At 40.5% G+C, this 12418-nt stretch overlaps 1 protein-coding gene across 2 annotated transcripts in view; it reads left to right on the forward strand.

Annotated features, from left to right (window-relative positions):
• RANBP2 (RAN binding protein 2) overlaps positions 1-12418 on the forward strand; it is a 57896-nt gene that overhangs the window by 10039 nt on the left and 35439 nt on the right. For both annotated transcript variants that reach the window (XM_043917899.1, XM_043917900.1), the window contains exons 2-7: positions 3877-3944; positions 5513-5624; positions 6103-6255; positions 9686-9916; positions 10242-10387; positions 11852-12044. In XM_043917899.1, the coding sequence (XP_043773834.1) occupies positions 3877-3944; positions 5513-5624; positions 6103-6255; positions 9686-9916; positions 10242-10387; positions 11852-12044 (903 nt within the window). The remainder of the gene's footprint in view (positions 1-3876; positions 3945-5512; positions 5625-6102; positions 6256-9685; positions 9917-10241; positions 10388-11851; positions 12045-12418) is intronic.

Consider the following 12418-nt stretch of genomic DNA (forward strand, 5'->3'; position numbering starts at 1 on the left):
CCTTGGACTGCAAGGAGATCAGTCCTGGGTGTTCATTGGAAGGACTGATGTTGAAGCTGAAACACCAATACTTTGGCCACCTGATGCGAAGAGCTGACTCATTTGAAAAGACCCTGGTGCTGGGAGGGATTGGGGGCAGGAGGAGAGGGGGACGACAGAGGATGAGATGGTTGAATGGCATCACCGACTCAATAGACATGGGTTTGGGTAGACTTCGGGAGTTGGTGATGTACAGGGAGGCCTGGCGTGCTGCGCTTCATGGGGTCGCAAAGAGTTGGACACGACTGAGCAACTGAACTGAACTGATCATGTTGAGGATATTCTTTGCTTTCTGAGAGAATCAGTTTTCTGAGAGTTTTTATCATGAATGAATGTTGGATTTTGTCACATACTGTTTTCCTTTTGATGGCACTTGACATGGTCTTGCAGTTTATTGCCTTTGTTCTTTTAATGTGATGTATTAGTTAACTCATTGTCTTGTATGAAATCAACCTTGCATTCCTCGGACAAAAATTCCTGTTGGTTATGGTGTATAATAGTTTTAATGTGTTCTTGGTTCATTTTGCTGAGAGTACTTTGTGGAAAATTAGAGTTAAATTTTTTTTTAGTAGACTTTAGAACAGTTTCAAGTTCAGAGCAAAATTGTAATGAAGGTAATTTTCCCACATTCGTCCTGCCTGCCCCAGTGTCAGCATTTCCCACAGAATAGAACACTTGTTACAGTTGATGAACTTAAATATTTTCATCCAAAGTCCATGGTTTACCGTAGAGTTCACTCTTGGTGGTGTACAGTCATGGGTTTTGACAAATGTATAAAGACATGTATTCATTGTTATTGTGTCATACATAGTAGCTTCGCTGCCCTAAAGATCCTCTGTGTTGTGCTGTTCGTACCTTCTTCTCTGCAGGCCCAGGCTACCACTAACGTTTTTACTGTCTACGTAGTTTTGCCTTTTCCAAAATGTAATATAGTTGGAATCCTAAGAATGTAGCCTTTTCGGATTGGTTTAAGTTTCCTTCATGTCTCTTTATAGCTTCATTGCCATCTGAAATACCACCTGTTGCGGCTCTGTTGTCCTGCCTAGATGGGATTCTTAGAAGCATTCAGTCAGAACCTCACTGATGTTCTGTTTGACTAGGTTGCTCCTCAGGCAGACTGTATGCCCGCATTGTCTGAACCATGGTTCCTCTTATTCTGAGGAGGCTTATTAAGGAAACAACCATTATCATTATAGTAAAACCAACCTGTCTCATGAAGGTCTGAACCCAGTTTACATTGAGTGCAGATGTAAACACAGTTCTGTTACTGAGTGAATGATCCAGTGGTAGATGAGTTTCTCTACAAGCATAGCAAGACATGACCAAAAGTGAGTTCTTTCAATGTTTGACTGCCTAAAGCCAGTATGGTAACTTTTCTGATAACCTTAGCTTAAAACTAAAAAGATAAAAAGGATTGGGAGAACCCACTTTCAGGGTCTTTAATCCTAATGAAAACCTAGATAAAATGAGTTTTTCCTGTTTGCTTCACTGGAATTTTCACTCTCTACTCAGCTTGGTTTAAGATATACTTGTGTGATGCTCTGATAGGTGTACTGGACCTAACCGCCATGGTGTGCAGGGGAGGTGAGTGGCGCTGGGGGCCCTCCTCTCGCTCTGCTCTTCGTGTCTTTTCCTGTGCAGACATGAGGCATGCACGCCCAGCCGGGTGCTCTTCCTCAGCTGATCCTCAGACTCACTGCCCCTAGCTATCCTTTGACTAGGTTAGTGAGAATCTTGGTCATGAATTCATATATGACTCTGATTGGATGACGAAGCGTTGGCTACCTGAAGAAGAATCATAGTTACTCTGCCATTTATTTGACTTCATTGAATTTCTTCACTCTGACGTTGAATGTACTGGGCAGAAACCGTCTCATATCAGTACCTACTGTTACCTTTGTTTAAATTAAACAGATTGCTCAGGGCTGCCCCATTTGGACAGTTGCATTCTGGTTTTAGTCACTGGTTTTAGACCATAGCATGCATGGGGCAGACAAGGTAAAGTTAGAGAGCTAGGCAGATGCCATGTTATGCTAGTCTTTGGTGAGAAATAGGGATATTTTCAAAGTGTAATGGAAGCCAAAAAAGGGTTTACAGTTTTAAATACACAGTGTCATTTGTGTTATGTTTTGACAAATTAACTTTGAGAGGGAGACAGGAATAGCCATTTCAGTCATCCCACAGAGAGGTGATAGCAGGCCTGGACTTTGACAGTAGCAGTAGAGATGTAGAAAAATGTGGACTGAGATAACCCAGAAGGTAGAACTATCACATCTTGATCATTTGCACATAAATTTAGAGCTCAGGAGAATCAAAGACACATATCTGGGAGTCAGGGTAGTCCTCAGTGAGATGGATTATATATCCCAGATGAGACAGTCTGAGAGAGAAGAGGAGCTGGAGAGGGAATGACCACCATGATAGAAGTGAAGTGAGGAGAACCTGTGTTTGTTGAAGACATGAGAAGAGTGTTTCAGGAAGATGGGTGCCATTCAGGAGTGTCTTCTGTAGAGTTCATAAAAAGGAGAAAATGGAAATACTTCATAGTAAACAGTGAAGAGGTGTTAAATTTTTGCAGTTCACCTGCCCCAGGTAACCACTTCTGCACATTAATCAGGTTTCTAGTCAAATATCCCCCTTCCCAAGACCTTCCCTGACAAGCCTGTCTCTTTCCCATTGTATAAAATATGTGATGCCTTGTCTGTGCGCCTCCACCCTCACCAGCTGAGGGAGGAGAAACTCCCAGCTAGATAGGCACTGTTAGGGTGCCTGTGCTTTTTGGGATAAGTACTGATTGTAGCTTTGTCAAAATGTGGTGTTCTGTAGAGAACTGATGAGGTGCTGTAAGAGCATTCTGTCCTGCCTCCATGGAGATTACTGTCTGCTTCTCACCCTTCCTGAAGTGCAAGCTTCCTGCTTGAAGACAGACTTTGTTTACTGCCAATTCCCCAGCACTCAGAATGATGCTTGGAGACTAGTAGGCACAGCAACATCTAACATCCATATTTTTTAGAAATAAAATCAGTAAATGAAAACATTGCTTTTTTCACATAATACATTGATTTTTATTTTTCTGTGTCCTTCTGTCATTTTCAAAAAAAGTTGTTTGATGCTCTGTACTTTAATCATGTGTGTATGACACCATCTGGTGTGCTCCAGCATTCTGGACTTTGGAGTCTGTAGACATAAAAGAACCAGGGTGTGGACTTGGATTATTAGCAGGAGAATTAATACCAGGAGAGGCAAATTTTATTTCTGTCTGTCTAACTCTTTGAGTGTAAGATAATGGTCTGTGGAGAGGTCGGTAACTGGACCCGGAAGCCCCAGTGCCTCAGCCGCTCTGCAGTACTTTGTTCTTCTTCCCCCATAAAGGCGTGCACATGGCAGGAGAAGTGAGGTCTCTCTCTGGTGTACTTCTCCGCCAGGAAAGTGGGTTCTGTCTGTTTACTTAGCTGTAAAGTGAGAGGAACACCACACGGTTCCTAAGGTTTCTTGCTGATATATAAGTTCTTAATTTCTGATGTCATCTTGTCTTGTTTTTCTTAAATTTCTTTGATGTTTCATGAGAATTAGACGTAGTTTCATGATTCTAGAACATGTGTGCATTTCTCCAGGCAGTTTTTACCTTTTAAGTGCTAGGTTGCTTGTGTGCTCAGTCTTGTCCAACTCTTTGTGACCCCATGAACTCTAGCCCACCAGGCTCTTCTGTCCATGGGATTTTTTTCAGTCAAGAATACTGAGTGGATGTTAACATTGTTACAACAGATTTTAATTCTTATGAAAAATATGCAAAATTTGAAATACGAAGAATAAAATAATTCTTAATTTTTTTTTTAGAAGTCAATGAAAGGATTCTATTTTGCAAAGCTGTATTATGAAGCTAAAGAATATGATCTTGCTAAAAAGTAAGTATCAAACTGTCAACTTGCCTTAAGTCTAAAACCAGGGCCTTTTCTTATGTTCTTCTTTGAAATGGATAAAAATGGGTCTTTTAGCAGTTCTTCCTAAGTATGTCCTGGAAATGAGGGATTCATCCCTCAGATTGATGGTGAGGACAAGAGTGGATTATGTGAAGATTGAGTCTAGAATGATGCTTTCTACATGCTGGCTGCTTGTCCCTACCTCGGGCAAGAAATCATCTGGCATTAAACTTTCTCTAGAGATTGTTTTAGGTTAGAATAAAAGAGAACCATGCTTACATCTTGATTTCTTCCTGGTTAGCTATCTGCTACTTCCATCAGCTAGAAAATAGCAGTGAGTATAAGGTTAAACTAATTGCTGGGCGGGAGAATAGCTTGTGTCAGAGATAACTTTAGTTGACTACTAGTGAGTGATCCTCCAAGGCCAAGAAGGCTGTTGATCTGATCTCCTGATTTTCAGTAGCTTAAAGCTGGAAATTAAGAGGGAGGTAGGCTATTGAAGGCATTGATGGGAAGATGAAAATTTTGATAAGAAAATGTTAGCACCTTTATTGACCTAGCAGCTATAGTTCCTTACTTTATAAAATGACACTTTTTCCTCCAGTGTTAATCTGTGCTCTGATTCTTCCTGTGATAACGTTCACTGGGCCTAGAAGATCCTTGTTTGTAGTCAAGTCATCTGCATTTGGTGGTATACTGAGTGACTCCTGTGCAGTCCCCTTAGATGTTATTGTTTAAAAGATAAACAGAAAAAAAAAGAGAGAGAGAGAAAAAAAAAAAGATGAACAGATTATCTTAGTGTTTGTTTGGGAATTAGTGCTCTTTAGTGTTTTGCATTATGATAACTTAAAGGTTTAGTGTAATCACTTTGTAATTTCTCTGCAAAACTTTGTAGTGCTTTACCAAAGTGTAATAGAAAAAAAGGTAACTTATGTGTTCATTTCTTATGAGTGGATAGCACTGAGGAAAACTTGGTGAATGTAGCGTTTAATGACAAAGTGAGTGTGTCCTTGACTTTGTGTGTGTGTGTGTGTGTCTAGGTGCTGTTGACTTTGTGTGTGTAGGTGCTCTTTACTGTGTGTCTAGGTACTATCAACTCTGTGTGTGTGTATGTCTAGGTGCTGTCGACTGTGTGTGTGTGTGTGTGTGTAGATGCTGTCGACTTTGTGTCTAGGTGCTGTCGACTGTGTGTGTGTAGATGCTATCAACTTCGTGTCTAGGTGCTCTTGACTGTGTGTGTGTGTGTAGGTGCTATCGACTTTGTGTCTAGGTGCTGTTGACTGTTTGTGTGTGTGTGTGTGTGTCTGTGTAGGTGCTGTCGACTTTGTGTCTAGGTGCTGTTGACTGTGTGTGTGTGTCTAGGTGTTGTCTGTTTCTTCCTGTGGATGCTCCTGAATTTCTTCGTACTCTGCTCTAAGTAAATAGTGGTGTTTATCAGAAAACAGTAGTAATTAGTTTAGTGGTTGCTTAGCATAAAGTATTTTCTCTGCATTTAAACACAGTTCTAAATGTGGTATTTTAAAGATTGTTTTTATATTATTATTTCTGAACAGATATATATCTACATATATTAATGTGCAAGAAAGGGATCCCAAAGCTCACAGATTTCTCGGTCTTCTTTACGAAGTGGAGGAAAACATAGAGAAAGCTGTTGAATGTTACAAGGTAAACTGTATAAGGTTAGAACATAACCACACACATAATGTCCAGGTTAATTTATGTAGTAAATAATTCAGGTATGTTTTATGGATGTCTTGAAAACAAGCACTCATATCATCATACTATTAAGCAAAAAAGCTTGAAACAGATTTTAAAATATTTGGCCCAAAGAGTGCCAAAGTATTTTGTCATGGAGAGGTTAGCACTTGGAAAAGAATATTAACACTTGTAAATTTTAAGTTTACTATAGTGAGAAATGCATGGTTCCTTTCCTTCCCTCCTTCCTTTTCTTTTTTGCATTTACCAAATAAATTTTTATTCATTTTCAAAAAACTTGCAGACAGTTTAATTTTAACAACTTTGAAGTAACGTGTTGTCATTTAGAAATAGTTTGTAATGGAGTACTTGTTAAGTTTTTAAATTTTGTGTATGAGTGAATAGACTTTAGGAATCCTACTAATTTCTTAATTGTTTTTGGTATCAGCGTTCAGTGGAATTAAACCCAACACAGAAAGATCTTGTGTTGAAGATTGCAGAATTGCTCTGTAAAAATGACGTTACCGATGGAAGAGCTAAATACTGGGTTGAACGAGCAGCTAAACTTTTTCCAGGAAGTCCTGCAATTTATAAACTAAAGGTAAAAAAAAACTAAAGAAAACAAAGCATATAATAAAAGCAGGTGGAGAAAAGTTAAAGACGCAGCTATTGCTAGTACTTGGAATTTAAATGACTTAAGTAGTAAGCTGTAAACTGGCGTGGTGGGGAGGGGGATGGGATCCTAGGGGTGTAGACCTTTAGTTGTAGGGGTATAGACCGTTACTGTATATAAGTCTGGGGGTGTGACATAGGAGCTGTGACCCTTGGCAATAGTACTGCAGTGTGCGTGAGGCAGAGTAAGTGTCACTGGGCGGTGATGGCCATCCACAGGGTATGAGGTCACAGTGTGCTGTTTCACTAGGAACCCGTTTGCTTTCCAAGTGGCATCTCATCTACCTTCACAGTGGTTACTGTTTTAGGGACTCTGCTGTTCCTTAGCTATTAGTGGATGGTGGAGCTGAGATTTATTATAAATTGCGCTCTGTCTGGTATAAAAGTTTCACTTCATGGGGTGAAAATTACCCAGAAGATGACAGTTTTAAAGAACCATTATATAAATTTGGTAAAGACTGTGTTATAGGATAGTGAGGTTTTTAAGCAGAAGTTAAAAGTTTCTCTAGTGTATTATAAGTGACTACTAAAAGTGATAGAAATTTGTTGCTAATGTATTAACTGGCTCTTCATGTTATTCTTTACTGAGTGAAATATAGTTTACTAGGAGACTTTTTGGAGAAAGACTTTCCAAAATTTGCTAGACAAACAGAATTTTAACTGTAATTTTAATTGTCTATTGGTCCCCCCTGCTGTGCAACTTGTTTGATCTTAGTTCCCCAACCAGGGATTGAAACCAGGGCCCCTGCAGGAAAAGTGGGGAATTCTCATTTACATTGTTTTTATCCCTCATTTATACGTGTTTGCAATAGAATTCTTAAATGTTTTTTATTGAAATAATTATAGATTTTTCTCAGGAAGTTGCAGAGGTCGTACAGACAGGTCTTGAGTGTGCTCCATCCAATCAGAAACAGAATTTCCCCCGAAAGTACATGGTTCAATGGTGGTTCCATCTTGGTGGGATTGTTGAACAGTCACCACAGGGTTTGGCATGGGTGCAGTACCCGTGTAGTCCTTGTTCCACCTGTCACGTGTAGACATGCATATCCAGCACTGCATCACCATGGGGGTGTCTCTCATGCCTCCGTTTCTGTGATCACATCCACCTCTTCTTCCCATCATCCTTAGCTTCTGCCAACTGGTAATTTGTTCTCTGTCTTTATAATTTGTAACTAAAAAATGTCATATGAATAGAAGCAGGCATCATGTGACCTTTTGCAGTTGGCTCTTCATTCTGCATGGTGCCCTTGAGACCTTTCAAGTTGTGTGTATCAGGATAGGTTCCTTGCTTTTTGCTGAGTAGTATGTCCTCATACAGGTGTGTTCCACCATTGAACCATTTACTTTGGGAGGAAATTCTGTGTTTCCAATTTTTAGCTATTACATATCAGGTGTAAAACAATTGTGTACAGATTTTTAAATCAAAAGTGTCTTTAAAAGCCCTGGAGATTAAATACTAGTAACATTTTTTTTTTCTCCCTGTGATAAGCACCTGGGTTTTAAGTATTAATCAAAAATGTTGTTTCATAGTGCAGATTTGTTTCCCTTATTAGTATCTTTGTTTCATGCCTCAAATATAATTTTTCATTGGTCCTGACTTTCTTCGTTGGCCACAAGAGTCCATTCCGTTTGGTGACAGTGGTGTTATAGACCATGTGTCTAATGGGAGGGGATTGTTTTCTTGCAGTATAACAAAAGTTTAATTGTTGGTGAAGCATCCTGATTTTCTTTAATGACTTTAAAAGTAATGTTGTTTAAAACTAATAAATCTTATGTCAGATATTTTTCCTGGAACTTTTGGCCTAGAAATCCATGAAATTTGTAACTATTAAGCAGAGTACTTCTGTTTTTCCTAGAAGTTGAGGCTTACTTAAGATTAGTTTTTTAGCACTTCTTTAATGAACAAAAATATCATTGATAGGAAGGCTTTCTTTTGGGTTTGAGAGTAAAGTTTTTGAAAAACATCTGAAATGGTGCTGGTCTTTTACCTAATTTTAAACATGTAATTGATGTCTAGGGCTTCTTTGAAGTTATAGACCAGGTGTAAATTTATGGAACTGGTCCAGGAGGAGATTGATGACAGCACCACTGGGCGGTGGGCAGGAGGTGAGTGCAGGAAGGGGAAGTGAAGCTTACAGGCCGTGGCTTCCACTTTCTCTGTGGAGGATGAGCGGAGATCCTAAAGAGAGGGTCAGAGGAAAGAGGAGTATGAAGTGAACTCTTCAGGGAGTGGAGAAAATGAGTCTTTAGAAGTAAACTAGGACTTTTTTCTAGGCATTGCCAGTCTGATGGTTTAAGATTATAAAGGTGAATCAGTTGGCCTGGTTGTAATTCCCCATGCTTCCAGATGCCCTTCACATGCTCATCTGTTAGTGCACTGGGGTGGAGACTGCCCAGATGGGGGCTTCCAGGGAGGGGCAGAGAGACATAACTGAGGGCTCTATCTGTAAGTAGGGAGTCATTGGATGCAAGACTCTGGTGTTTTAGCTTGACAGGGAAGGAAAGTGTATGTGTGTGTTTTATGGAAAATTAAAAGGACCTTTTCATGCAGTAGAGACAGAAGATGCAGCAGTGAGGCTGTGCTAGCCCCAGGGCAGTGAGAGAATGAGAGGGTTGCTGTGGTCTGAGTGGTTTGTTCAGAGTATGGATTTTGCCACATGGATGGCTGAGGCTGGTGTGGAGTGGTGAAGGTGAAGCTGTGAAACAACAGAGTGGCCAGGCTCTCCTGTGTCTTGTGCTGCTTGTAGTGATGTATCTTAAGGATGAACGAGGGTAGTTCTATTCCAGGTGCTGATAAGGAGGAGTGGGAGGCGTGACCAGGTAGCACATCCTTTAGTAAAATGTTATAAACAGTTTTGGGGGAGGAGGGGCATGATCAGGCGATGATGCTGGGAGTGAGTCGGTCACCACCTCCTCCACCTGTACGTGGACTAGTGGATAAGTGATGGCAGCTGTCTTGGAATGGCACTGTCGTTCAGTAAGGGAAAGGTGACGACCAAGGAGATGGTGGCACAGTAGGAGCTCCACAGTGGGGAAGTGGGAGCGGGGACTGAGCAGCCTTGAGATCCAGAGCACATGGAGGGTGAGGACACGTGGGTGCAAGGGTCCCTTCTGGTCATGACAGGGGCATGCAAGGATGTTCTGAGCTGAGTCCAGGCCCTCCTGCTGCTCTGTAGTCCCAGATGTTTCTCTCCATGTATTTTCTGGAGGTTTAGCTTCTGGAAGTGACTAACGGCGCTAATGAGGTATATAGGGTGGGAATTGACTAAAGCCAGACACAGTGGGATGGTACTCATAGGAGCCATGATGTTTTTAAAATTGCACAGATGATTCTCTGATTAATGGTTCTTTATAAATAGGAACAGCTTTTAGATTGTAAAGGTGAAGATGGATGGAATAAACTTTTCGACTTGATTCAGTCAGAACTTTATGCAAGGCCTGATGATGTACATGTGAACATCCGACTGGTGGAGCTGTATCGCTCCAACAGCAGGCTGAGGGATGCTGTGGCCCACTGCCACCAGGCTGAGAGAAACACAGCCCTGCGCTCAAGTTTAGAGTGGAATTCCTGTGTGGTACAGACCCTTAAGGTAGGTAAGGGCTGTTGGGTCTCACAATTACCATATATCCCTTTGTATTTAACCACTGCCCTCCATGACCTAAGTCTCTTTCGTTTATGTGTAGCAGCTGTGAAATGAGCTGATTTTACCAGCATGATTTCAATTTACAATGAGCGGATTCAAGAGATAAATATGAGAAATACGTTTGTGTATTTTTTGGTGTTTTTGTAGGCTGATCTAAAACCAACATGGGTTTTCAGCCTGTGAATGGGCAAAGGGGTTTGTAGTCCTAAAACACTTGAGTTTTGTAACACATGATACAGTTTTGTAACTTAGAGTTCTTTTTGCACTACAGGAATACCTGGAATCTTCACAGTGTTTGGAGTCTGATAAAAATAACTGGCGAACAACCAGTCAGGACTTACTTATAGCCTATGCTAACCTGATGGTTCTCACGCTGTCCATGAGAGATGCGCAGGAGAGCAGAGAATTACTGGAGAGGTAGGCCGACCTAGAGAGAGCACTTCAGTGTAAATTACAGATGTCTGTGTTCATTCGTCTAAACAACTTAATGTCATTATTTTTTCTGTAATGTCCAGAGGTAATACTTAATAACATGGTGAACTACTTAGAAGGAACCCTCTTTGGGGGCAGTATTATAATTGGTTTTGTGACACTCTGATTCTTAGAGAACTCTATTACTGTTCTTTGTTAAGTTACTCTTGTAATTAAGCGTCTAGTTTTGGCACGCTTAGTAAAGAGTTGAGCCTGAAAATGCACATCCTTGTTGCTCTTCCGTAATTCTGAGGACCAGTGTCTCCACTTGATTAAAATAAATTCCATTGAACAGACATGTCACTTGGATTTGTATGTCAATTTAGAGCTCGTAGGCTAAGCCAGGCTCACCGCCTGCTTGTGAGTGGGGCTCCCCTGACACAGCCGTCCTCCTGCTATGTCAGCTGTGTGCTCACGCACTGCAGCGGTGGAGGCGAGCCCTGTGGCAGAGCTGCTGTGCCCTCAGAGCCACATCAGCATGGGGTCCGTGATGGACAAGGTTGCTGCTCCGTGGTGCACACTCTCATTCTGAAAAGTAATGGTTCCTCCCCCATCTGACACGGCAGGGAGTTCTTTTCACTGGGGTGTAGGAAAGTAAGTCGTTTTCTTGAGGAAGTACTTGGTGTCTTCATATGGGTAGTATGAGGGAGTAGCCAAAAAGACTCAATCAAACTTCTGATGATTTTAGAAAATATTTAGGATTAGGGGGAAGTGGACATGGTTATATACTTAAAAACTTTTGGTCCCATGAGAAAGTGGTGAGAAAGATGATTTCTTAGTGCTATGATACTACTACTACACATACCCCTTTTAGGAGTCTTGACACCTTCTTCAAGTTCCAGAAATTCACAGGCTAGAAGAAATAATCTGTTGCTCAGATTTCTTATTATAATCTACTTCAAAATCATTGTTCACATTTCTATTAAGTGTTTGCTTTTGATTTTCTTAGAAAATGAAGATTCTGAGGACCATTAGGATTAAAAAGTACTGATTAGTATGTAGATTACAAATAACAGAATTATAATTAACTTAACTCTGTAGTTAAACATATAGTAAAAGCAGTTTTTGTATTAATAATGCATGTGTCTTAGTTGTTTACTTATAATGTGAAATGGCATGTTTATTTTGAGAAATTTCAACTTTGAATTAAATAATGAAACTATATGATGGAGAAGATGTTTTGGAATAAGACATTTTGGAGGTTAAGCTTGAAATATAGGAAGTATGTCGAATAACACGAAGCACTCAAAGATTCATAATTCATAAAACAGAATGGATTGTTGGGAGTTAGGTGTGGAAGGTGATGCTTGAAGTAAATTCCTTTCTCAATTTTATTTAGAATTAAATAATGACACGGAATTATTCACAATGCAGTAGTTTAACACCTGTTTTAATACTTTAATATTCCAGTTTCGATAGCGCTCTTCAGTCTGTGAAGTTTTGTGCAGGTGGAAACGAGGATCTCTCAGCTACGTTCCTGGAAGTGAGAGGACATTTCTACATGCATGCTGGGTCGCTGCTGCTAAAGATGGGCCAACACAGTGACGTGCAGTGGCGCGCGCTCTCGGAGCTGGCTGCGCTCTGCTATCTCATAGCCTTCCAGGTAATCGCTCCCTGTCTGGCATGCCCTTGACCTTTCAGTAAAACTTGATTGTACTTCACATGGGGTATGTCCTGGTATGTGGTGAAAATGGGAAGAAGTATGTACAAAGTTAAAATGAAATACTTTGATGGGGAAAAGAATAACAAGATTTCTTAATATACGGTACTAGTGAGGCGGGTGAAACAGGTACACTGAAGCATTGCCGGTGGCAGTTGGCATTGCTTTGACTGTTTGGAAGATCATTTTGAAGAATTTGATCTTTTTACTGTACCATTTCTGGGAACCTGTAAGGAAATAGTCTCAAGTATAGATAAAACATCATTCAAAAAGATACATAGATACAAGATACATAACTTGGATGAAAATCTAATCAG

This window comes from Cervus elaphus, chromosome 11 (assembly GCF_910594005.1).
Source record: "Cervus elaphus chromosome 11, mCerEla1.1, whole genome shotgun sequence".
In the NCBI taxonomy this organism is placed as follows: Eukaryota; Metazoa; Chordata; class Mammalia; order Artiodactyla; family Cervidae; genus Cervus; species Cervus elaphus.